Here is a 27,368-nt window from a genome sequence, read left to right as displayed (position 1 = left end):
GAAACCTTTCAATAATGAAACAATCGACTATCTTTTTAAAAATTTACAAAACATTTCTATCAATTTCCCCACTGAAAATGAAGAATTTCTGTACAATTTTGTATCATTCATTGACATCACACTGAACACAGCTGGAACACTAGCATTTCAAAATATTGCTGCTGGAAAGGAGCTGAAGAATGAAAAAAACTTTGCAAGAGCAATGCCAATTTCAAGGCAGAGCAATTTTTTTTTTTAAATTACGTGCTGTGCAGATGTTAATATAAAAGATCAGACAAATTCCTGCAAAAGCTGAAAAATCCACTCACAATCTCAGAATTGCTCCCCACTCGGAGGAAGGCTCTGTGGCCACTTTCAGACTTTTTCCGCAACAGAAGGTACAAATCTAAATGTCACCTTGTATCAAGGTAAAGTGTTTCACTGAAGAACCGGGACATTTGTCAGGATCATCTTATTTAAGGTGACTAATGCAGTGATAGCCCTGAGCCTCTATTTTGAAATTGTCAGTGGTAGGACAAGACTAGCTCCTTGGTTTTAGTAAAAATGCTAGTTTGGTATTTACTAGTTTTCTATCAAGAATTGCGCTTTGATATTCTGCACAAATAGAGCTGCCAATCTAAAATTGTTTTAATTTCTATCATTATGATCAGACATAGAGGTATGACATCCGCAGGAGAGTATTTGCAATTAGAAAGGTGATTAAATCATGTCTTTAACAAATCTCAAATACGCTAACGTGCAGTTAAAACAGGCTATTTCATGGCCAGCTCAGATTTTGTGGATTTTCTCTCTTAACTTCACTGCTATCATTAACCATGGTTCATTAACATGCTTTTCTTAAGCCTACTTCTACCCCTTCTCTTCCTTTGAAGCCCTTGCAGGGGGCGTATCACGACTCGGCTCTGCGCCATCATCCTTCCTTCACTTCACCAAATCTCTAGTAACGTAGCACGCTCTGAAACTTCAGCTTCTCTGTGAAACTTAGCTACACCTGGAAAACAGGTTCAAAATTTACGTGGTGGTGGAGGAAGGCAGGGCTGGTAAACGGCTGGAGAAGCAGTGCCATCTCATGAGGCTTGTTTTCCAAGAGACCCGAGCGAAGGGGGAGACAAGACAGCACGTTGCAACTGCATCAAGCGAGCCACCGAACCACGAAGCCCGCCGTGGCAGCGTGGGACCGGGCGGGCCAGGACACGGAGAGCGGGGGACCCCCGGCTGTCGGGCCGCCCCTGCACGCCTCCAGCGACCGGGCAACCCCAGGGCCGGGCGGCAGCGCTGCGAACCGAGGACTGCGTAGGGCTTGTGCCGGGATCAGGAAAGCCACCGGCTTTCCTCCTTTTATTCGCCTCTGTCAGAAGCATAGCGACAAACCCGTCAACGGATCTTGCCGCTTTCCGGGAAGAAAGCAGCCGTTATTTCCGTTGGAAAGGGACGCTATCTCCATCCCGACTTGGGCAGGGCTGGCCGGCGGACGCGGGCTGGAAAGCGCCTTGCTCCGTGAGGCCGCGGGGCTGCTCGACCCCCGCTGCCGATGGCCTGGCCGTGGAGCGGCGAGGAAGACCCCACCTCCCCGTTTCCCCCTCCCCTGCCGGGCTGTGCCGGGAAGCCCCTACCGGCCCCGCGGCCCCCCCAGAGCTCGCTCCGCCCTCCGGCTGAGGCCACACCCTAGAGGCGTGGCTTAGCCCCCCCCCCCCCGAGTACACATGCGCAAACCGCCATATGTCTGCACGCGACAGCGCACACGCCCTTAGTGATCCACAGCACTTCCCCCGCCCCCGCGGGGTTTCAAAGACAGGCTCGGCGCATGCGTTGTCTGCGTCGAACGTCTGATTGGCTGGCTGGCTCCTTCAGGCCAATAGCAGTGACGGTTTCTATGACGGCGTGACGGTTTCGTCTTCCAATGGGGTTGGCGGTTGTTGTCAGGTGGTGACTGTCGCTGTCCTTCCTTTCCCAGGTGGTCCTCCGCCAAAGATGGCAGCTGCCGCGCGGCCGGGGCCGGGCGTGGATGAGCTGGCTTTGCTGGAGAAGTTGCTGGGCCTGCCGAAAGGGAACAAGTACGGCGTCCAGGGGGAGCGGAAGGTGAAGGGAGCGAGGAGGGGCCGGGAGCGGGCAGCGATGCGCGCGGGTGTCCACTGACCCCTTTCCCTAATGGCTTCTTCCCTCGCCGCTTCCCCTCCCGCCTCGGCGCCGTCCCCGCGCGGCCATTTCCCCAAGTACCGGTGCGATGGTGACCGGGGCTCCCCAAACCCCGGTCTCCGGGGTGGGCGGGCCCTGTGTCGGCCTCAGCTGCCCATCCCCGCACGGTCAGCTCTTCCCCTTGAGCAGGGGGTTTCACCTTTTCTCCCTCAGCCCCTTCTTTCGCCCCCCTTGTAGCTGTAAGGCCTCGCTACCTGCTCGCAGGTTCTGGAAACCTCTTCCCTCTGCCTGTGGAAGGGTTATCGTGTGTCGTTGGAGGGATGTTGGCTTGAAATGTACTTGTTCTCACGGTGCTTCCCTTATCCGTGTGTTTTCCTGGTGCCAGTGCAGTTATATATGTGCTAGTGTAGTTAAATCATGCGAAAAAGATACCCTGTTAATAGCAGAAATGCATCTGTAGTGAAGAATTGTTGCTCTTAAATATTTTGCTCTTTCAGGGTAGATGGCTTGACACTTTGAAGTTCGTATGGAAACATTAAGTTCTGTGGTTTAAGAGGCACCTCAGGCATGAAAAGTGTAATGTGGTGCCGAGAGTGTCACAAACGTGTAAGGGCCTTTATATGATTCTCTCAGAGAAGGACAGCAGAGAAAAGAAGCTGTGCAGTCATCTTACGTTTTTTTTCCTTGACTTTGTTTACTGTTTATGATTACAGTCCCGAATAGCAATATACATTCTTTGGTTGTAAAAGCTTCCTTAATTATTTAACAACCCAATGGGTATTTTATTGCTATTATTGTGAAGCATAATTCTGAAAAATCAAGTAACTAGATCTAGCCATGTATTTTCCAACTGCCTGTTCAGTAGAAAAATTAAATAGTAGTCAAAGACTCTTGATAAAACAGCAAAATGAGTATTATGCTTTCAACTTGCATCTTATGTTAATTAAATCTGAATGTAGACAGACTCCTCTGTGGTCAGATACTTTAAAAAGAAAAAAAGTATTACATTTTAATCAGTTTTTCTTCTGTCATTTGATGTCATAAATGACTGAATGGGCTTTAGTCTGTTGCAGTGAGTTTCAATTCATTCATTTCACTTCTGACTCTCTTACTGGATCAGTTTCCTTTCCCACGGTTTAACATGTGCTAATGTCACTAACAAAGATATGGTTAAAGTTAGAGGAGTGATGTGTTGTCCCCCCCCAATACCAGTGAGCTACTAAGTTTTGTCGGAGTATTTGGCAATAGAACAGTAAGTATGAATAAGCATTTCAGTATGTCTGGCTACTGCAGTCTCCTTGGAGAGAAATTGGATGCTACTGATGCTACAATCTTAAGTCAGAGTCCTGAATTTGAAAATGAGTTAAAAGTTAGTTAATCCAATGTTAGAGTGAGCAATACTATTTCTTGCTAATATTGGCAGAGTTTGATTGATTGGAGGTAGAAGTGTCTTGGTTTGTCCATGTGCATGTGTTAAATACGCTTCTGTCAAAGCTGAAAATAAACCACCCCAAAGAGTAAAAAAGAGAACGTACACTTTTTATGTTACAGCCTTTAGTATCAATACTTCTAAATTCTGATATATTGCTCTAAAGATCCTTTTGAGGAGCTGTAAAAAACAATAGCTATTCTTATGGAGACTGTTTTTCAAATGAGTTGTTTACTAATGCACTTTTGTTTCCTTTTCTAGGTTCCTGTTCTTCAAACAAACAATGGTCCTGGTCTGACGGGATTTATGACTATAGCTGCCCACCTGGTTAAACAGGCTAAGAAAGACCAGCTGCTTGGAAGTACTGCAGAAGAGAAAGCTGTCGTTCAGCAGTGGTTGGAATATAGAGTGACTCGAGTAGATGGAGGCTCTAGTAAAGAAGATACTAGAATAATTCTGAAGGTAAGGGACTACTTAATTGCCTCGCCACTGAATTTTGGAGTGACTAGACCTTGAAGATTACAGTGCTAATGTGTGTATGAACAATCAATTAATAAAACTGATCAAACACTGAAGACTTGACAGTATCTTTAAGCACTGGCTTTTATTCTGCTTGCTGCTTTTCACTTTTATTGACAAAAATACCCCAACATCCTGAAACAGGAAAACAGCTTAATCTGTAAAATATATGAAGCAGAGCTCCTACAGAGTTTTATGGCTGTACCGCTATAAACTATCCAGGGTGTTCCAGATAGTTTAGAGATTGTTCGGCTGCCTAGTCTCTTATTAGCTGTGGAAGACGCCAGTTTCCTACTGTCTTCATAAAACCTCAGATATAAACAAGTTTGTGGTGTACTTCAAGATGACACTGCTCTGAATGTTCCAAGAGCTATTCTTATTGATTTGGTAATTGCAGAATACAGGCCGTACTTGATGTTGTGGTAATTGGTATTGATGCCAAAAGGAGTTACTGGACAGAATTGTGTGTGAAAAGCAAAGTCTTAAAGGAATCTCTGCAAAGCTGCCCTTCACATCGAGCTATTTTTTATGGAGGCTTTGGTCTACTGTGTTAAACCTTTCTTGTAGTCTGAAGCTTACTTCCTCTTAAACAGGTGGAAGCAGAAAAGAGACTCTCAAGGGTCACCTCGTTGTTTGAGTAGGCAGATGGCAGGGAGTAGATAGCACTTAAAAGTGTAAAGCAAATTTTCTCTTTAAGCTCTGTTCCCACAAGACTGCAAAAATACTCATTACCAGTCACAAGGAGTAAGAAGGAAAATAGAGTAAATTTTGCTAAGGGCTCTGTTTACTAAGTGTGTATGAAACAGCAGTGAAAGTCAATCAATTTTTAAAGTCTTTATTTTTTTTAATTTTAAAAGTATGTTTTAGATGGAAAGTACACAATGCTCAGTGCTACTAGTGGGTCTGGCTTTAGAAATAGCTTTGTGAGCTGCAAGGTATTAGGAAGGTTGACTTTACTTGAGGCTAGCAGAGTCTTAACTAATACTTTGGACTTGTGTTAGGTGTGACAAGCCTGCGTCAACTAGAACTATTGCAGAAACCAAAGATAAACTGAAACAGCGTTCAACAGTTAACATTGTGTAATGTAAAATCAAGGAAAATCTTGCACTTAAAATGGTGCGAAACAAAACCTTTTTAGTCATCTGTTGTCCTCTTCAAACTGACAGCCTCCTTGATCTTGAGGACTTGGAATATTATGCCTGCTTTACAAGGATCAACTTGTTGAAAGCGCTAAAGAACCATTTCTCTCACACCCCAGATAATCTGAATTATCTTGATCTCATTATACCCATGAAATATCTTCCATTGGTTAAGCGTGAGTTTACATTGCTTCTCTTTTTGTAACATCTCTGGTCTTATTTTCTGTGTGCAAATGCTATCAAAGCCTTTACAGTTATGGTTATTCTACAGATACTGCAGGAAAAGTGTATACCCTTTGGGATTTTCAGAACTTGATTGAAGGAGGCACTGACTAATCAGGGTTTAACTTCAGGTTTAGCTGTAGCAAATTTTCTGTCTTTTTGTAAAAAAAATACACCTGCTCTGAATGGCTTAAGGATGATACCTGCTTTGTCAGCACACACATGTGAATATTTGCATAACTGCATTTGAGTATTAAAACCAGATGCAGAGATATGATGGTTTCATGTTGAAGCTGGTATCTCTTTTCAGTTTTAACCTTAGCAACACTGACAGTGTAGAAAAGATAATATACTGAAATACAGATATGTAGATAAATCAAGCGTTTCCAAAAAAAAAAAGCAAAATTTCATTACTGAGAAACAGTCAGTGTCACTTGAGGGAGAATCTCTGCCTTTAATCAGTGAATACCAGGCTGTAAGAGCCCTCAAGGATCATCTAGTCCAACCTTTTTTGTCAAAAAAAATAAGTAAATTCTAATAGATATTACCACTTTAAAATTTTCCTATGGATTTTTTTTTCTTAGCAGATGTTGAATAGCCAGAAACTTTGACACAGGGCTGCTGTGGAATTGTTCCAGCACTAATAATTTCATAGTATAGCAATTAAGATTTTTTTTTTTTAATTTGTTCTCTTGCCACCATGATTAATCAGGAAAAGAGGCAGCCTACCATTAAAGTATACTATGCCAAAAGGGAGTACGGGTGAAAAAAAAAAAAAACCAACTAAAATAGGGAGGCAAGTCTGAGGTGGTAGCTTTACGACGTGTCTGGAATACACAATGGCAGTCTTGGGACAGTTGCAGCCTAGAGCCACAATTTATAATAAGCTGCACCAAAAACAGTTCACTCCTGATATAAATTTTAGGCTGCCTCTATTTAACCCTTAACTGAGGTGATGTGATTTTGAAAAACATTGGTAAATAATTGGTTTAACGTTTGTTAATTTGAACAGGAAGGGGTTTCTGTTGTCCTTAAGAAAATATGTTCCTAAATTGTTCTCACTGACGTGTTGAATAAAGCTGTTATTTGGCATGAAAACAATCATGAAGTCAGTCTCAGCCAGGTTTTTTATGTTCATTCAGAGCAAATGCCATACTGTTCAGAACTGGTCAATAAAAGTGCTCAAGTTTTGTCTAACTTTGATTTGAGCTCTCAGACTGGACAAAATAAATGGGGAACAATACCTCTGGAGTGTTCTTTAACACATATGTAGGAATGATTGTCAGTAGTGGTGGGAACATAATACCCAATGCATGTTAACTTTTTTTTTTCCACGGGATGAGAGTATTTTCCTTTGCTGCTTTGATGTTTGGTTAGTGGTAAATTAAACTGCATAGGAAAAAAAATCTGAAAATTACTGAGTCATCATGCCTGATAACTAGTAATTGTTTGACTCTTCTGGGAAAGAATCGAGAACCTTTGTGAAAGTTTTGTGCCACCAAATGTCTGCTTAGATGTTAATGAATTCCATTCCAGAGATTTGAATGTCTCTTTGTGAATTTTAGATATTCAAAACTTGACGGTTCTTCCCCCACCCACCCCATCCTGAGAGGCATATTCTAAATAACTGGGAGCTGGTACTTGAATTCACAGAAAAGCTTCCACAGAGACGTAGAAATTTCTAGTCTCTGAAGGATAATAATAACCAAGAATTTTTGTGTACTACTTTCAGTGTCTCGTACAAAAAAATGTTCCATGATTTAACCTAGTTTTGTCCCAATTTCTTGTGCTGTCTGTAATCATGAAATCCAGTTAGAAATCTGAGTAAGAGAGCTTCCATTCTTATTTACTGTGCTTGTTTGAAAAATTACTGTTTCCACAAATATATGAACAGGTTAATCCATGCTCTGTCCATGCCGTTAATCCACAGTTCTCATACGCTGTTTTTTGACAGACTTCTAAATGGGTTGCCTACCCACTTTGGCAAGCTTGTCCAGCAAGCATTTTTTAAACTTTGAGTTTCCATGTTCACTTCTCTCCCTTTTCTGTTAGCACCAGGATATTTTTTGTGTGCTTAGGGGTATAAAAGATTGAATATTGACTATTTGAGCAACGTTTGCTGATTATTTTTTGTTCTGTCTTTTGCAGGAAACTGAGTGTGTTGAATATAATATTCTTCCAGACCAGGTTTACCTCGTAGCTTGCCAGTTACACAGAAAAGTCTTGCATTGGAATTAAAAATATGGCCATGGCCCAACAGTGCAGTTCTGCTTTTCTTGGACATGGCTGCAGAATCCTTTTCTTGGGTTCTGCATTGTCAGAGGCTTTCCTAAGGCATTTGAGAGTGCTCAGCTCTTTGTCTTTGCATGGTGCAATACAGGGGCATTTAGGGCATAAATGACCTTGAGAATATTGCTGACCAAAAGGATGTGCTTCTGTGTAAGGGAAGCACATACACCAGCAGTGTGGCGTTGTGGACTAAATAGCCAAAACAAAATCACAAGTATGATTAGATCTGTTGTAAGCTATTGAGTCATTGTAAGAAGCAACTGTTACTTACCCGAGCTGCTGTCTCAGCTTGCGGTGACTGGAAGGGATTCAGTCGCCTTAATGGATGAATTGGGTTACAGACAATTAGATTGCATACTTAAAAGATAGTAAGCAGTGCTGTGGGGTAGCCAGAAGTGTGCCATGGATGGGATGTGTTGAGCTGTCACTCTAGATATGGGCTGTAAATTGGATTTTTTTCCGTAGAACAACCAAATGGAAATCCATTGGTTAGTCCATAAATAATGCAACATCTCTTCTTTCCATGTTTTTTCCCTCCCTCAATGGAATTTGAATTGCTGCAGTTGTTCAACACATATTAGCGCATCAAACTGCAGTTATGCCTTAAAATACCTGTCTAAAATTTGAGAAGGGATTTTCTGAGGGATTGCAACAATAAGTTCATATAGTTATAAGCAACTTGTAAGAGTATTTCAGTCATTTAATACTGGGATTGTATATGCGTAATCAATTTAAGTAGTGATGTTCAAGACATGAAAGACAATTATATAAATGACAGCTAACAGACCTTGAATTTCCTGGATTTAATAGAAATTCAAATACAGTTTTGAATTTGTATTTCCATTAATGTCTCCAGGACAAGAACACTACTTTGGTTTAATACCATGGTCACTTAAGAAAGCTTGACTTTCAGGAATTTTAACACAGTTGGCTATTAGCCAATAATATAATCGTCAATGGGAAGCATAACCCATGAGGCAAGATTAACTAAATGTGCCTAGTGCATGTGGAGAAAAAAAAAATACTGTGGTGTTTCTGAATTAGCTTGATTTACAGAATGAAATCGGATTATCTGTATGTATTTTATGGGAGGAAAGTACATGTTTAAAAACAGAACTGTAAACTAATGCTAATTTATCCAAGACTAAACCATTTTTGTCAGATTCTATTTGCTCAGTTAACTGACTTCACGCAGTTTGATGAACCAGAATAAATAATTGTTCACACTGTAATAACTTACCTTGTCTTTAAAGTTTTAGGGTTTTTTCTATTGATGAATGTTTTGAGTACACATGCACAGTATATTTAAAGAACAAATATATTCTTTGTATGCTATTAACCCATCTTTGTATGATATTAACCCGTCCTGAACAACTGGGCAAACAATATTTCTGTACAGAAACTAGCCTACCTCTTGAATATGTATAAAACTAAGAATTAGTATGCCATAATTTCTTTGGTGCTGAAATTCAGAATTTCAGCGGGAAATAACTGTTGATTGTACCTTCAGAGATAGCGAGCGCTTTACCTGACAAAATCCTGATTCCATAGCCTAGACTAAGAAGAAAAGGGATGGGAGGGGATACGCTTTCAGTGGCGTTACTTCTCATTATAATGCATGTTGAATTTATGGTTAATCAAAAGGAAAAATGCTGATCAGAGAATCTGTGTCAGAATAGACAAGTTTATGATTTTTTTTAGTGAACAGATCTCTAGATATTTTTTTTCTTCTTAACATTGCATTTGCCTTTGTGTGGTGTGTATGAAATTCCACAGAACTGTAGTTACATGTTTAAGGTAATTTGAGAGCTCACTAGCGTGAACAAAGCAGTAAACCAGTCTAAAGAAGAGAAGCTACATAGCCAGGGGCAGATGACCTTACAGAATTTTAGCTATGCAGGGGTTAATATTTTTCCCTGATTTGCTCTAATAAATCAAAGCAGACATGAGGATGTTTAAATATTACAGAAGTACAGGAGTCCTGTCATGAAGAGGTTATCAAATAGTAAGGTGGCATAATGGAGTCAAACTTGTCAAATTCAAATGCAAGGTCAGATGTCTTAAAGTCTTAGCATTTTAGTTTTGTGGTTTGTTTTTTTTATGTATGCAATGTAGGATATCTCCATATCGGTAAAATTATTGAACCACAAAAACTGGAATATGCTTAAGGGTAAATGTAATTTCTAAATTGTTTACTAATTGTTAACCCCCTTCTCCTTGCCCTAGACTTTTTTTTTTAAATAATAGATTGTCTTAAAATGGAACACGCTGTAATTGAGACTGAAAAATTATTGCGGGGTGTTTTGAAAAATGTTATGTTTAAGCTGCCCACCTCTGTTTCAGGGATGGGGGGAGAGGGTAGCTTAAGGGGATCTCTGAGGAAAAAGTAGTGCATTTACTACAAGTTTTTTCAACCAGCGCAGGAATACTAACAGGGAGAGTTTCCAAATCCAATGAAAAGCTGGGAAACTGTTTTCCTACATTTCTGAAAAGAATATTGTAAAACTAAAGCTTGCTTATGCTGGCATCAGGGTTAAAGTAGATAATTTTGTTTGCTTTACATTTCTTTATTCAGAGGGAAGGAGGAGGCAGAAGGGTGCATAAATGGGATGAGAACTAGGTAAGATGTGGAGAAAAGGAAGGACAGGTAAAGAGGTAGAGCTGATGCGTGATGCCTGTATTCTCAGAATTGATACACTTGAGCAACGATGAATCAGCCTCCTGTTTTTTGGCAGAGAATAACTGCATACAAAAAAGGCATGAAAAAGGGTCTTCCAGTAATACATATTTGAAATATTTATTTACTGAACCTAAATGGAAGCCACCTACTACCTACTCTTACAGCCTCTGATGTGGAATTGTTGAGAGAGAGATGATCTTAAAATGCTGAAGCAGTGCTCTCTTTATATGGACTTACATAGCAACTGAATTGACAGTATCAGTCATTAAGAATTGCTAGCAGTGATTTCAACATTAATAAAAGCAGGTGTCAAATGATACCAGCTGATGGGTACCAAGTTTCTGACACTGAGCTTGAAAAGTGTTGTCTCCTACCACAGTATCCCTTTGTGCTTCTCTGGTTCTTACATGTTTTGAGTTCCAGAACCTTGCTGACCAGCTGCATTGAGTGAGTCCTGGAGGACAGAAGCTGGTGCTGGAAGAGCAGTATGTCTCCTTTGATCATAGGATTGCGTTTTCTACTTACCAAGTGCTAAACATATAACAGTGGTGCTTGAGTCATATGTGCTAATAAAAGAAAAAAACCAAACACACCACTCTTGCATTTTAGAATACCAGTAATTTGAAGCCAAGAAAAGACAGATTTGAAAGTATTTCTGTGGAGTCAGCTTAACATGTAAAATAAATCACACTTGTATTTACAAAAATTTGAGTGGATGTAAGTGGGGGAATTATGAAAGATGATGTGCCAGCAGCAAACTGGCTAGCACTTTGTGTAGAGACCAACCTTTAAATGTTACTGAATTCTCACTGTCAAAGTATAATGATATTTTGGTTTATCATCTGGACACTTTTTAGATTTTTTTCTTCTTTTAATGTTTTTCTCCTTTGCTGAGTTGGGATAAATTAAAGCTGGCGTTTATTTTATATGTATAGTCTCCAGAGAAAGTTTTCTATTATTTTTAACAATTGCTTTAACATTTTGTCTTACAAAGTCAATGCTACAGCAATATAATGACTTTTTCCTTTTTAGGATCTTAACATATACCTTGAAGATAAAGTCTACCTTGCAGGAAACATTTTTACCTTAGCAGACATTTTAATGTACTATGGATTGCATCATGTCATGGTAAGTGTTATTTGTGTTATTTTTATACGTACAACTATCATAATTCTTGGTTATCTAAAGGGCAGTTTATTGTTGTAGAAGTTGACCTACTGAATTGATACAGAACAAAAATGGTGAGATTTCTTATAACAACTTCAAATAAATAATTTTTTACTTTTTTTAATATTTAGCTATGGATCTGTCAAAAGAAGTGTATTATCTGTAGTGTCCAGAATGCTTTAGTTTCATCTATCTAATGTAACAAGGGAGATACCTGTCGCTGTGTTTCTAGGTATGAAGAATCTATCTGGTCAAGTCTGAAACATGACTGCTGACAGAACTACATGGGGAAATAGATAAATGAAACTGAAAGGACGTGTCAGAACTGAAAGTACTAACCTTGTTAGTATCAGAGAAATGCTGCTGGTGCTATGAAAGATGCATATAAATTAAGTTCCTGAAGGATGAATGCATATAAAAGTGTGAGCCATGGCAAAATGTCATTTGTGTTTGAAGACTTAGTCATAAGACTTGATAACATACAGAATATGAAAATAACATAGGGAGCTGGTACTTAGGAGAAAAACAAACAAAAAAACCCCCCACAAAATAGAAGTTTGTACTGAGTAGAGAAGATACTGAGATTCTTTGTAGTCAGCTCAGGGTTTACTATGAAGTGCTTATAAATCATCGTACCTCAGTTCTGAACTCCAAATGGTAATGAAAGATGAAGCTGTAGAAGTTACTTGTATTTTGGTGTCTGGAATGTGATTGTAAATGAGCTGTCCTTCTCTGGAGTGGGTCAAACCAAAGGACTTATACAAAAAGGTCTGCTAAATTCTTGGGAGAAGATAAAAATCAGTTAGCTTTACATTGGAACATTGGAGAGGAGGGGATAATGAGAAAAGATGCCTCTGACAAATGCACGTGTCTGAGAATCAGTGAATTCAATCAACTGGGTGAATAGTTACTTCATACAATTAAAAGCAGAGCTCTGGGAGAAGAATGCAAGAATGCTACAGTTCAAAAGGGAGACTGAGGCAGGGGAGAAGATCAAGTAATGAAATACTACCAGAAATGAGAGAGAACTTATATATCTTGACTGTCTAGGAGTAAAAGTTCAAATGAGAGAGTGTCAAGCAGAGCAGAGGGAAAGGAAACTTCATTTCAGAAGGTTTTTGAAAACATGTTAGAGTCAGTCACTGAGAATTAAATCTGTTAAATCATATTTGCCTTGTAAAATATCTTAAGTAGTAGGATAGATGTGTTGACTACAGCATCAGAATGAGTTACCTTTTACATATGATATGTAGACATAGGAAAAAATGTATATGTACTTTCTAAAAATACAGCTGTATACCCTGTAAGAGAGTATGAGTTCAAATGAGACATTTTTTCAAAAACTTAGGCAGGGGAAAATCAAGCATATTTTAAATTTAGTTTGCTCTAGAGTAGAACACCTAATCAAGGAGAAAAGATACAAGTTATTGCTTTGGGAAATAGAACAGATGGTAAAAACAAATGACTTGGTGCTCCTGGGTGCCTGCAACCATCCAGACACTACTTGGGACAGGTTTATAGTACAGCATTTGTTTCTGAAATGTTTGATTCCATGGAAGATAATTTTCTGAATCGGAAAGGTATAAAGGACAAATAATGGAGTGGCTATCCTAAATAAAAAGGAAAATCTAGGAGCTAGGAATTACATGTATTTTGAAGGTTTCAGAATTGATTAATACTAGTATTTAATTGTAGAGGTAAGATCTTGAACTGTAGAATTGTGATTTTTTTATTTTTTATTTTTATTTTTCCTCTAATGAGAAGAGAGTACGTCCAGAGCTGCTTCTCTGCCCTAAGCTTTAATGGGAGGGGGAGCAGGGAAAGCTGCTGTATCTCTTAATGTGATGTGGTCCAGGGAAGCAGTTTGTCATATCCACTGCTGTTTGAGCTAAGCCTTGTGCAAAATATCAATAAATGTTTTTTATAATTCTTCAAGAGAGGAGGCAGAAATGGGAGGGGTGTGTGTGTGGGGGGAAAGATCCACAGTTCTTCCTGTCCATCAAGCTGTTCAGAAAATTGATCTGAAAATGTTACTGATAATGTTAGGATTAATCTATCTGCTTTTGATAGACTAACAACTACATGCTAACACATACATTAGTAATAGAACGCTGTAAATATTGGTGACATACCATGATTGTCTTGAATGAGCCTCAGTATTGTTAAAACTTTGAAAACCTTCTGATGCACGTTTCATTGGAAAAGTTTTTATTACCATCCAATCCTATTGCTCACTTCTTCACCTGTGGTTTCATCTGCCTTTCTTAGCGTTTGTGAATATATATCACACATCTTCGTATTTCTCCCTTCCTCCCACCTTCATCTTGCCCTTCCTATAATCTAGGGCGGGTTCTGGAACCTGATTCTTCACTGTCCAGGCTCATCGAACTTACTAATCAGTTTGTCTAGTGAACAGCAGCAACTCTTAATTTTGCAGTTGTGTGCCTTTCATTCTTCCTCCCTTCTAGTTATCTTAATAAGCACAATAGTACAATGTGTTTAAATATTGTGGGAAAGAAATTAGTATCTTAATGAGTGAGAGTCAGATTCACAGGTCGTGTTTCAGGCTTCTTGCAGACTGATTCTATTTTGAGTCTCTTAATTAGAAATATACACTTGTAATAATAAGGCGGGAACTAAATTGTGTACATTGTTGTTCATCATAATATAGGTCACAAGCACCCAAAAAGTGTAATGCTCGATACTAGCTAAATGAGCTTTTTCAAGCAATGTGATTTACATTCTCATATGTAATTCCATGTCTCCATGTATATAGTATAAATATTGTTGTCTTTAGACACTTTGATTACTTAAATACATATGTGGATAAATATGATGAAAAATGAAGTTCTACTAGGTTAAAGCATAGATTGCAGAGAAAAGCAATGATTCCAAATTCGTGTTGAGGATAGCTCAGGCAATCAGTAAGCATTAAATTCCCCCTCTGGTAATGAAATTGTTTTCATATCCTTTTTTTTTATTTAAAATAAAAAAAAACTTTCCCTAGATTTTTATTCTTTAGTATTTTCAAACAACACAAGTCTAGTTCTATTTTAGAGAAATAATCAATATGAAGATTGATCTGTTTTTATAATTCAAAAATTTTGTCAGAACCAAAGAAGTAGTCTCAAATCTACATGTCTGACTTGAAAATTTCTTTAATAAGGTCTAGAAAATAAATTATGGGTGAAATTTATATCTGCAAATGGAAGAACCCTCAGTCGAAATTTTGGGGTCAAATCAAGTACAAAACAAACAAAGTTGTTCTCCTTGGGTCAGAACTACTAATACTAAACTGTAATGAGACTGCAATAGTAGTTTATTTTCTAGCTATTTTTTTTCCATAATGAACATTTCCTCTAATAAACAGATTGCCATGATTATTTATTAATATTCACTGATACGCCGCTTATCTTAGTACTGGGATAACAGGCTTTCCTTCTAAAGAATGATGCTGGAAGTGGTACTTAAACTGAATTACAAAAAAGTTTTACCTTAAAGAAAAGGTTTAATGTTAAGCATGTTCCTTCAACGGCGGAAAATTAGTCAAAACTATGTGAAAGTACATCTATTTCATGAAATACACCATTCAACTGTTTTGTTTGGTTTTTTTTTCCCTCATATCTAAAGGCTAAACCAAAAAAATGTGATAGTATCTTATCCTTTTCTTGATGCTGAAGAACTTCAGATGTAGGCAGGTATTTTTAGACCTTCCACATACGTGCGGGGTGTGGGAATGGGAATTTATGCCTGTATCCCCAATGCTACTGAAAGCAAATATAATTAAAACTTGTGTATTTATAGCCCTTCTAGAAAATCATCTAGTTGCACTGTATGATGACCACCTTGGTTACCCTTTGTGAGCTTTGTGGTGAAAGAATAAGACTCTTTTTTTTATGACATAAAAAAAAAAAGCCTGTCAAATTGAGTGGCTGCTTCTTTGCTATTAAAATAATTGCTTTAATAGCAAATAATTATTTTAACAGCAGAACAGCAGCCTTTCTTAACTTGGGGGAATTATCTAATTTAATGAGAGAGAACAGAAAATACCCATCTAACAAAATGTTGTAAAAAATGCCATGGAAGTGATCTCTAAACAATTAACCTAAGAGTTATGTTCCAAGTAAAAAGTAGAGCATGCCACAAAGTGCTTTTTAATATATTTCACTGATAGAGTACATTATGTAAATAAGTAAAAATATCTTGCTTGTTGTGCCTAGAGTACAAAAAGGGATTTTGTTATTAGAGTAGCTGTCTGTTTTGCCCTTCAGATGTTTTCTCGCTACACTAACAGAATGGAGAAGAACTAGTTTTCCAGACTTTATTTTTGATTTACATCAGAGAAATGTGAAGATTGAGAATTATCAGTATAAAATTATGAGGAGGTAATACTGTATCTGCAAAAACTGAAGTTTAGTTCAGCATTTTCATAACCAAGTGCTTACCTATTAAAGACTTTGAAAAAGGGTACTGTAATTATAACTATAAGCATACAACACTCATGGAACTTAAAGTGATGGTATTTTTAGTATCTGCTCATACTTAAATACTTTTCTTCACTTTCAGTAATTTTAGATGGCCTTAAAGTACACGTGTTGCTCTCTTCATGCTGTGTTGCTTTGTATGTGGTTTTACAGCTTCATACCAAGCACTAGCTTCCAACTACTATTAATTATAACAAACTGCAGGTGATCAAAATCATATTCCCCTAAATGGTACTGCACAGGGGTTTTTTGTCCTGAATATACTGTACTTGCAGAAGCTCAGGCAATTTGTGAAGCACTCAGTGTCATGTTTTAGTAGCTTCCTTTTTTTGTTTATAATGCCTTTAAAAACTCTGGAGTTTTTCCCCTTACCCATGTTACTCTTTTCCACTTGGCTAATGCTGATTTAACTCTCTTATGTTTCTAGATAAGCAAAAATAATATGTGGCAGTGTTTTAATTGATTTGTCTGTGCCCTTCTACCAGACTGTACAGGTGTAGGAATAGCACTTACATTTCCATGCCAGCAACAAGAAAAGGAGATTTTCTCACACTGCCTGAACTGGGGTTCATAACAGTTCAAAATGACAGAAGTTGTTGTGTAAATTCATGTGCAGTGCTGCTCTTGTATTCTGACAGGTGGGTCCTGTAGGAACAGGAGCTATTTGGGTTTGGGGCAGCTGCAACATCCCTGCTTTTCAGTTGTTGCCACAGTTGTTATGCTCTGAACTTGCTGTTAATAGAGCTTTAATGCTACGTGGCATTGGTTTAGAACTCCTTCCCACAACTCCTGGAAATTCTTCTTCCTTGGTATTTTTCCAGTGATTCATCTTCTAGTGTATATATCCTTATTTTCTTTTTACCTCTACGTGTCTAAAGCTTTCCAATTCTAATCCAAGTGCTGGGCTGTGAGAGAGAAGCAGCAAATGTTATAGGCAACTCTCGAAGTTGAAAGGTCTAGTGTGTCACAAGGTGAAATTTAACATGACGCTTTAGTTTTGAACACCAGCTCTTCAGTCATACAACTGAGTAAATGAGTATGTATAGCTCTTACTGTGATTTAAAGTTTGTTGGAATATATTTGTTTCTAGCTGTCCTGTGCCCAAGATCAAATTTGCAATGAACCTGCAGTATCCGTGAAATGTGGTGTTTGTAGAACAAGGCATAAGGAATATGCCATCTGTTGAGCTTTTGAGGAGGGGATTAACCTTGATTAGAAGTCTAAACATGAAAAATATTAGGCATGTCTAGCTAGTGATTTGTCTGTTAAAACTATCCTCTACAGGTGTGCCCTTTTTCATTGACTGCTGGTGTTAAAAAGGTGACTAAGTTAAACTTGATGGCTAATTTAGGTAACTGAAAATGAAGTGAGGTGAATCCTGTACTGATTGGTTTAAGTATTGGTGAGGTAAGATGAGGTAGTTGATGTGAAGATCACATCTTGTTCCTGATGCAGTTTTTGTAGTCTCCTTTTGAGGACTACCCCATTTGTAATTCAGTTGCAGTAGGTTAGTGTGAGGGAACAGATTATTGTCTAAACTGATAAGCTAACTTCATTACAGAGGAATGAGGAGACCTAAGATTGCTAGTCAAGGGGCAGTAATACAGGTGATACAGGATGGAATAGTTCTTTCATAGCTGGCTCGACAGGCTCCATAGTATTAAAAGACTTTGTAGTAAAGCTTTGGGGATGTTGCTGACTTGAACTTAGAATACTTTGAAAGGTATAGTTAAGATCTGTAACTGCAGATGACTTCATCTGAGCCAGTCCTCTGACAGGTGTAAATGTAGGCTTGAAGCTCTTCATTAATCTTAGCCATAACTCCTGTGGCAAGGAGCTGTTGCAATAGCTGTGTGGTAGTTGGAGCCTTCTTCCTGACTGATCCTGCAGCTGTTTAGATCTGGGTTACAGTAAGCAAGTGACTGTGCTGTTGACTTGAGAACTCTGGTGAACAACAGGACCTCAAACTGTAGGAGGAAGTGGTAGTACTTTAAATATGTTTATGAAGTATGGACAGTTTTCCAGTTTGTTTTACTGTAGCAATTTGAATCATTCCATTGCTATCTTAATGTGAGCAAGCACATCTGAACAGTTAAGTATTAAGCTATGCTGTTTCTTAGTAACTATTGTATGACTGTTGCTCAAGCTGGAAAACAGCTTTCAGTTTTTCTGTCCAGTCTGAAATTGCCTGAAAAAACCCGTATTCCTGTACTTATAATACACCTTGAAATACAAAGTATTCCCTTTGTCTGTGAGGCAAGATCACCTGTTAGATTGATGTAAAAGACTTGTGCATGTGGTGGAACTCTTCCCTGCCCCTCCCAATACCGTATGCTAACCCCATGAATAGATAGGTGCATTAAATTCAAGCAAGCTAATGCCCTTTTCCCCCCCACTCTAACATACAAATGTATATTCCACCCTCAAGGCCTGTTTGTGTGAGTAAATTAAAAGTAAATACATTTTTGGGGCTGTGAATTTGAATATGTGAAATTAAGATAGAATAATTCTGACCGTAAAAACTGTGTGTGAGTTAAAATCAGCTGTAAAACTCCACTTTTACTTTACCACATGTTATGACACTAATAATGCAGTGCCCTGTATGATTGCTACCTTGTATGTCTTACCCATGCAGGTGGACCTCACAGTGCAAGAAAAGGAGAAATACCTTAATGTGTCTCGTTGGTTCAACCATATTCAACATTATCCAGGTGTCCGACAACATCTCTCTAATGTCATCTTTATCAAGAACAGATTATACACTAATGCTCATTAAGGAGAATCTTAATGTCACATTGGAAGGGTGTGTGGGAGCTTAGAAATTATACTGTCCAAAACCACTAACATGCAAATACTGGTTTGTAACCTTCTGTATGTGAACCAAAACTGTTGATGCCTCAAATAATACAATTGCATTGAATTGCTATTGTTTGTTCAAGAATTTGAACTAGTTCAAGAATTGTATCATGTATCTGATTAAATGCAACAATGGTAGAAAGATGGAAATTGAGTTTTAATTCACTATTTTTTAAAAATGAAAAGTTCCTTCAATTAAACATTCAAGTGTAATTACATGGTCTTTGTAGGAAAGAATTACTTATTTTCCTTCAATTATTCACTCCTTTTGCTATTTATTAAATTTTTACATATGTCCCGCTTTCTTTTTATTTTATTTTCCATGGATGTTTACACTAGTTTTGTAAAAGTTAAGAGCTATATTGTGTGCCAAGGATGTGAAAAAGGGAACATGCAAATGTTACAAAGTATTTATGTGACTGAATAAATTATTTTAAAACTGTAGTCTTAATTTGGCTGTGAAATGTTTTAGTTTTTCTTCAGCAAAGAAAATGAAGATTTTTAAAAGGTTAGTTCACTTGCTACTTCTTTTTGTGGTACCTGGACTTTTATTTTCATTCTAGAAGCAAAAAGCTAACAAAGCTAGCATTTTTCAAGATTTTTGCATGTCTCACTTAATATGGTATTTCTACATAAGTGCAAATGCAAGTTGCAAGATCCTACAAAAACCCCAAACAAACAAAAAAACCACAACCACCCACCCTCCCTCTCAGCATAAGATAATAATGAGCTATTCTGTCAAGTTCACTTTGTGTTGTAAAGTTTATTTGAAAACCAAAGATGATATTGTCAAATCAGACATTTGGACAGGTCACTTCACTGTAGAATGTGGTCTTTCTGTCTTTATTTTTAACAAATTTCAAAGCACTAACATAATGCCCTAAGGAATCGTCTGAATTGGGTGATTATCTTCTGCACAATTCAGTTAACATTTCTTTTAAAACACTGAAATACAAAAATATTTTGATATTTTAATTGATGAACTTCTGTGTTGGTTTCTACAACAGTGTTCAGTTGTACATACTTTTGTCTTAACTTGTGTGCTACTTTAGGAGTCTCCTACCCCGTAAGAGAGAGATAAAGATATCCTGGATAGCTGTTTGAGCATTCTGAATGTTACAAGGCCTTAAGAAAAAAAGTAGGTAGATAATGAGATGAGGTTATTAAAATATCTCCTAACACGTAAAAGGGCAGAAGAAAATTTTGTGAATAAGCTTAACTTGGGCAATTCCAAGCTGTCTAATAGGTGGGTTTTGTACCTACATAATTTCTTTAGACGGTTTACAGGTACACAGTGTTACTTTTAGGAATGGCTTATATAGTTAAAAATGAAAATAATCTTGTTTGGTTTGAAAAAGTTGTTATCGTTTCCCGGGGGGCTTAATTCTCAGCTTCTGCTGTTTTTCATGTTAGTTACTCTTGTTCCTTGCTATTTAGAAGCAGGCCCTGTCTACTTAGTTAGGAAAATCTCACTGAAATCTTGTGATCCGTTCAAGAATTGTGAAGTGGGCTTTAGCGCAACTGTACATTAGAAACTTCCTGCTCCAGACTTTTCATATTTGACTACCTGAGGGCAGCAGTTTTTTACTGTCAGTACTTGCACTCTTTAATTCCCAGTTTATTCAAACATTTGTTGCCTGGTAGTACGTATATAAGTGAGTTTGCTTTTTTTCCCCCACTTAGGCTGGGAGCAGGTGATGATGAGACTTAGAAGAATACCTGCACTTCTACTAAATTCTACTATAACGAACCATTTTCTGTTTCTGAAGGGGAGCATGAGTGAGAATCATCAGTGCCTTTGGTCAGGGTTTGGGGAAGTTTCACATTCATCTGACAGCTTGTTTGTTTTTATATACGCTATTGCAAATGAGAATGATTTAAGTTTTGTAAAGTGTATGCGCAAGCCTTCATCCACGGAAACAGCAGCTTACCTTGCAGCTAAGAACACTGAAATGGAACCAGAGCTAAAAATATTGCTGAAAACAATATTGTCGTCTCTTCAGACAAGCTTTGTGGGGATGATGCTACAAAGTGCCTTTTTTTTTTTTTTTTTTTAAATCCTAAACAGCCACTGTTTGCAAGTGTTGGGGATTTCTCAAGGTAGCTACATGATACTGCTGCGGTATCCCCTAGCCTCTTGTGCCAGTTTTGTTTTCTCTGGTGTAGAACAGAAGTGTTACTTGCTGCTGAAATGTTAAAAAAAAAAATTTTAAAAATTGTTCAGCTAACAGAAGGATGTTTTGAAGTGGATTAATAAAATTTAACTCTATGCTATCTAAAAGGCATTTGGTCATTATCATATGCTAACTTGAGTATTTCAATTTTCTCTGTCCTGCACAGAGAAACTTTAGGGGGTAGAGGATTAAAAGCAAAGAAGGATGAATTGAGATTTTTCCTTTAGCGAGATGACTGGGAAAACCAGATGATATTGATTTCCTCCCCTCTCCCTCTTTCTGTCTAATGCCTTTTGATCATCAAGGACAACTAAATCTGTGAAAAAACTTCTGAAAAAAATCACAAAAACATAGCGTGGTCCATCTGAGATTGTACAAGGTACATTTTTTTAAGATGATGCTTCATATTATTTACAGATGAGTTGTAGTGTACGTGAGCTGTCAAATGAACATTGATGATCGCTATAAAGAGTGTGCGTGGGTAAATGTTCCGCTGTTTTTAAAGCTACTACCGCTTGTCTTTCTGTTTCCGCAATATTTTATTATACTTTCACTGAACATTAGTAAAAGTGACTTTCTTCCCTTGCAACCCCCTTCTTCCTTAAAATTTCAGTTGCTGAAGGGCACAGTAAATACGGTGATGTTGTTTTACTTTTGTTGCTTCGCAGTTTGATGATGATGATGACCACAGTGATGTGTGGAATTTGTTTTCACAGCATTTCATGAACAGTGACACTCTCATTTGTTAATGTATCTCATCATTGCAGTATTATTATTTTGCATAATTGTTCTATCTAATTTATTCAAGGGGCCTGACATGTTATGGTCTTTTAAGTATGTGCCTCTAGGACTTGAGGTTGTTGCCATATGGTGAGATAGTGCTGCATGACAACCTTTCAGCAACTGAAGAATTCACCACTGAAATAAATATGATAATTGTAAGTGTTCAGTGAAATCTTACACTTAACCACTTTGACTTGTCTTTTTCCCCTTGATGCCAAGATGACCACTGCTTGCAGACAAGCCCAGTTGAAGCAGGTGTTCAAGTGTTGCATTGAATATGTTAGAAATGTGCTGATGATTTTTAGTCGTCTTTGTATGTGTAACTTCATTGTCAAGTGAGAGTTCAGTTTGATTTCAGAGGTCTCTAGGGGCAGTTCTTGCACTGAAACTTGTAACTGGGCAACAGTGATTCATATAAAAATCCACGTATAACATGGGATTAGAGAAGAGTGAGTAGGAGTGAGAAATTTGAGATCATCTGTATTAAACTGACCAAAAAAACTTAGTTCCAGTTTAGACCTGGGTACTAAGAAAATCTGACCATTCACATGGAACTGAAGTGTAGGCTTTTCAGCAGTAAAACTGTAAAGAATTTTTTTATGATAGTTTAAATACATGCTGTGCTTTTTGTCGAGTTCCTTTTGTGTCATCAGTGATTTACCTACCAGGCTGGCATCCCAGTTTTCCACACAGAAAGCAAGGTAGGAGATACCACTTCTGATTAGCAACTGAACCAGTCCAATCAAGCAAGTTTTGTTACCTTTCTTCACTGCCCACCCACAGTAAGTACTTGCTTTCAAGAGATTTGCACCTATGGAATTGCCGGAGATTCTTTGGATAGAATGCATAACATCAGGACAGTTAAGTCTCCCAGCTAGCACCTTAGCTGTTTGCCTGTAAGAGATGATATTTTCACATCCTTTTAATCTTTTTTTATCTTGTAATCCTTCCCTATAGCCTACCTCACCTTCTTCAAAATATTTTTAAGTGGAAGCAACCCTTCTAGGAATTTCTTAGTACTATCTGAATCTTCAGAAGAACATAGGCCTAGAAATGGGGAACTTGCTTCCCAATAGGTGTTACAGCTCATTGGACTATCTTGATAAAATAATTCTTCAGCTTCACTTTCTTTCTCTCTCACAGACACGTACACACATTTATTTCAATTATAATTATAGCTGATGGAAGAGTAATCTTAGACTCTTCAGCATGGGTGTGGATCCTGGGTTATTAGTAGGGAGCCGAGACTCTAATGTTTAAGATGGATGCGAGTACTTTGCAGTTCAAGACACTCATATTAACTATTTTATATGGAAATATGACTTAGAAGTGTTAACGTGATTTTGTCCATGAAATAAAATACACCCAAGTAACATTACAGATGGAGAGCGCTGTAGAACTTGGGCATCTTTATTCTCAGTTAAAAAGTGATGATCAAAACTGCGCCTCAGTGCTATGGATTTGGAAGAGATGAGGACAGCATACTTAGATTAGCTGAGAGAGGTCAAAATAAAGGAATGGATACAACTATAAAATTATTATCAATAAATCCAATGTAAGCTCTTCTATTCGGAGGTCTGGTTCATATTCTTTCTGGTCTGCTAGCATCTTCTGTTTGCATCTCTGCAGGTGATTTATGGTTTGTCTGCTACATGAATGCTGAAGTTGGGAATAGAGACCTTATAATTTTTCTCCAAATACGTTTGCCTTGGTATGGCCGTAAATTGATTTTATAATTGTATGTGTATACAGAACCTAGTATGTAATTTTTTGTACCTCTTTTTTTTTAATTATTTTTAATTTTTACTAGGAAGAGGCATCTGTAGGCCTATTTGATTTTTTTTTTCCTTTTGGTTTTCAATCTTATCACTTCTTTTAATCTTTGGTGTGTTTCATGGTCTTTAACTTCAAAGTGTAATTGCAATGATGCGGCTGCTTAATGGATTAATACATTTAATATTTTCCCCCTAAGAGCGGTATTTCTTCTTTGCATCTATAATTGGATCGTGCTGCTGCTGTCCCTAACGGATACACCAGCTTTCATATTCACCATACACCTGAGCACACGCTTACTCACTTGGTAATCTTGATTTTTGTTCCAGATTTATCAAAATTGCATTGTATTCCACACATTTTTTGTGCTTGAATTTTATTGCAGAAGAGTGTGAGGGGAGATGTTGTTATGTGGCTGTGCTGCGCCGAGCTTTGGGATTCAGGCTGGATCTTTGTATCCCACCGCTACCTGTCGTGAATATTAGATTTACAGTACTTCAGAGCCCAGCTCCTGGGTGATACATCAAGATATCACATATTTGGGGGGGGGGGGACGGACACAGGACTGATTTTGTAGGAAGGGTTACTTGTTGCTGCTCTGTGCACGTTCCTGCAGGCGTGGCCTTTATTCTCCATGCTGGTAGTGACTACAGCTGCCGCGGCTGCTGCAGGACGCCGCCGCGTATCCCATTTCTCACTCGGCAGGCAGGCGGGAGGTGAGTAATTTTTCATTGTTGCTGCATCTGAAGGATTCCCCTTTCCCCTCCCACGCTACCTCGGCCCCTTTAGGAAGATTTTCATCTATTAAACTTTCCCTTCTCTGTTGGAAGAACTAAATCTCTTTCAGCATTTCCAGGCTGGTGATCTAATTTGACAGCTCGTTGGTGATGTCTCTTCCACTTCAAAGAGGCAGGTAGCCTTGGGCTAGCCAGCTGCATTGTGGATTCTGCAGATTTGGCTTGCTGTTCCTGCTGGGTGTCATCTGTCTTCTTAGTCTTGCGGTGGATAATTTTTGTCCTCCCTAGCATCATCTGCCTGAGCAGTTTCTGCCTGGCAGGCCTGTCCATCCAGGTTGAGCATCAAATACAGTAGCCACACGGCTAATCCGACAAGGCACTCCTCCAAACAGCGCGGCCCCAGGCCTGCTTCGGCCAGCGTCGCCATCGCGGCCCCGCAAACTTCCAACCATTGCCATTGCGGTCTCGGTCTCCCATCACAGGTGCAGCCCATGGACTTATTCTGCTGGCGTAAAGTATGTTCCCCGCCTCTCCCTCTCCGGGGCTGTCGCTCCGATTCCTCCCGTCTCGGCAGACGTCTGCCTCAACAGGTTTGGGTTTCCCTGCCTGTTGCCGGCATTCGACTCGGACACTGCCGCTTGGATGAAACAATCCTTTAGTGGATTATCATCGCTGGACAGCCTGGGGGGGAAATGACAGGACTCGGCACGTTCGGCTGAAGATTTTGCAATTCGGAGCGCTGCTGACGCTAATGGGAAGTGGCAGGGTGATCCCTAAAAGAGAAAGCGGGTTCCGTTGCACGGCAAAAATGACAGAGGTTGTTTAGCCTGTCTTCCAGAAAAATACATGATGACTGCATATGTTGATTTTCATGCTCCGAGCCGTAGCTATTTCCATATTTTTGTGACTTGATGACTACTTACTACAAACTGACAGGTTAGGGGCTCCACAAGTATTGTCTTTTTGTAGCCATCACTTCTTTAAGTCCTCCTTAATTTTTTTAAATATGTTTTGAGAATAAGCTTGACGGGGCTGTGAGAGTAAGAAGGGGGGGAGGGAAACAGGCATAAATGCAGCAAATAAAGCATATTAAAAAAAAAAAACCAAAAAAAACCCCAAAAAAACCCCAACCAAACAAAAAAAACCCCACGAATAAACACAGTATTCAAACAAAGAGGAGAAATAGTTTCAGGACAGTAGTCCTAGAAACCGATGCACTTATCTGTCACAGGATTTGGCCTTGTTGCAGTCCTGTAATTCCAAAGCTGACATTATTCATAATGTAGAAACTCTTCCCTAGAAATGCAGTAGTTATAAACCCCCTTTGCTACAGGATTTCCTCCTTAGCAAATAGAAAGATAGCTGGAGCATAGGGCTTAGAAGGGGAAATAACTTGGCTGAGAGAGACACCAGGAAAGGACGGCAGCTAGACTGGAAGGGGATAAAATTAACATTTGAACAATTCTACCCCTCATTGTTAGTGATCATCAAGCCAGCTGGAATATCCTGCAGATATTATTAATATATGAGCACTGGTGTAATTTAGTGGTGATTGTCAAGTGCTTACATGCTTTAGATGCAAGTGGACAAATATAAATACTAATCTGTAAGTTGCAAGATATTGTTACTTTGGGGTAACAAAAAGATATGTGAAAGGGAACAGTATTTTTTAGTAATGATTCTTACCTCTGCTAATTATTGCTTGTTTAACATAAGTTTTACAGACTATGTAACAATGAGGGAATGAAAAACTACTTTAGATTATATATTTATGCTGAATTTAGTAATGTTAGCTGAAGTATTCAACATTTCCCAGTGTAAGATTCATTTATTATTTATTCAGATTTTAACCATATTTTGACTGATTTTGGGGGGAGATTATTTCGACAAAGCCAATTCACTCATTTTCAAGGCTGAGTTTAGATGATTATATGTATTGCCAAAAAAATATTATAGTGCTTTCAGCAAGCAGTTTCTGAGCTTTGATGATGGGACAGAGAATTTAATAATGGATCATTTTTGTGTCTGTTGTAATAGCGTCACACAATAAAAACAGGTTTGGTGGGATTTTTTTTCTCAGCCAAGCAATTGCTCCTACTTAAAAAAGCTATGCAGAGTACAACACGGGCAGAACTAATTTCTAACAAAAATGCTATTACTCCTGTTTTCTACTAATAAAAGAGTAATTGTTACAGCTAAACTGGCTCCTTTCAGGTATTCCAGGCCAGGACACTGTAGGTTGTAGCAGCTTTAGTAGAATTTGTGCTCCAGTTCTTCCTTCATTTACTATCCAAAGCCACTGAGCAGTGCAGTATGCATTTCAAATAGAAAGGATGTGTAAAAAACTAAACTGTAGATGCAATAACCTAAACAAGGATCAAGCTATTCTAAAAGTTATTCAGCGTATGTAGCATGGAAAAAAAAAAAAATCCCAGCATAAACTCAATATACTATATTGGGGGGGAGTATATTGAAAATATCCTGATACTCTCAAATGGTTTTAAAAGAAAGGTACAGGGATTTTATGTCATTTTTGCTTTTTTGTATACTTGCAAAATAGACTGCTGCTCTGTTTGTGTAGCCCACATCCCACAGTTGTTATTCATGTTCACTGCACACAGAAGTGAATTGATTTATCTCAATGCATGTCTCTTCTCCTAAAACAAAAACCAACGCACGAACAAGCCCTAGGTTTTTCTGATGGCGTTTTTTGGTGGGTTTGCTTTGGGTTTTTTGGGTTTTTTTCCGAGATGCGCGGCGCTGGGCCCAGAGAAAGCCACGCACTGGGTTCTGCCCCGAAGGCGTCCCTGGAGCATGTGCCAGGACGGGCAGCCGCGGCCGGGCCGGGCCGCGCAGGGCCCCCCAGAGCAGCGGTGGCGGCGGCGGGTTCATTCCCTGTCAAAATCTCCTCAGCGCAGCCGAGCGGGGATCAGCGGGCGCCGCCGGAGGAGGCCGGTGCCCGCAGCGGCCGGGGGCGGCA

General features: G+C 38.8%; 1 protein-coding gene across 2 annotated transcripts; it reads left to right on the top strand.

Annotated features, from left to right (window-relative positions):
* Positions 1-1,922: 1,922 nt before the first annotated feature.
* EEF1E1 (eukaryotic translation elongation factor 1 epsilon 1) lies at positions 1,923-26,691 on the top strand. Of its 2 annotated transcripts, XM_054814909.1 has the most exons (5): positions 1,923-2,079; positions 3,827-4,027; positions 11,447-11,542; positions 24,268-24,367; positions 26,603-26,691. In XM_054814909.1, exons 1-5 carry the CDS (start codon positions 1,972-1,974, stop codon positions 26,689-26,691), a joined length of 594 nt encoding a protein of 197 aa, XP_054670884.1. In that variant the 5' UTR covers positions 1,923-1,971. The 2 variants fall into 2 exon arrangements, with proteins under 2 accessions (XP_054670884.1, XP_054670885.1); XM_054814910.1 differs by lacking the exons at positions 24,268-24,367; positions 26,603-26,691 and adding an exon at positions 18,701-19,365.
* The last annotated feature ends 677 nt before the right edge of the window (positions 26,692-27,368 follow it).

The sequence above is a fragment of the Grus americana genome, chromosome 2 (genome assembly GCF_028858705.1).
Source record: "Grus americana isolate bGruAme1 chromosome 2, bGruAme1.mat, whole genome shotgun sequence".
Classification (NCBI taxonomy): Eukaryota; Metazoa; Chordata; class Aves; order Gruiformes; family Gruidae; genus Grus; species Grus americana.
This window is presented reverse-complemented; position numbering and strand designations above follow the sequence as displayed.

What these genes read in the sequence shown, in the direction of transcription:
- EEF1E1 (XM_054814909.1), top strand. Translation starts at nt 1,972, where the DNA reads ATGGCAGCTGCCGCGCGGCCGGGGCCGGGCGTGGATGAGCTGGCTTTG. An exon ending in GCGTCCAGGGGGAGCGGAAG is followed by an intron (nt 2,080 to 3,826) that starts GTGAAGGGAGCG and finishes TTCCTTTTCTAG; the next exon opens with GTTCCTGTTCTTCAAACAAA. An exon ending in ATGGATTGCATCATGTCATG is followed by an intron (nt 11,543 to 24,267) that starts GTAAGTGTTATT and finishes ACGTTCCTGCAG; the next exon opens with GCGTGGCCTTTATTCTCCAT.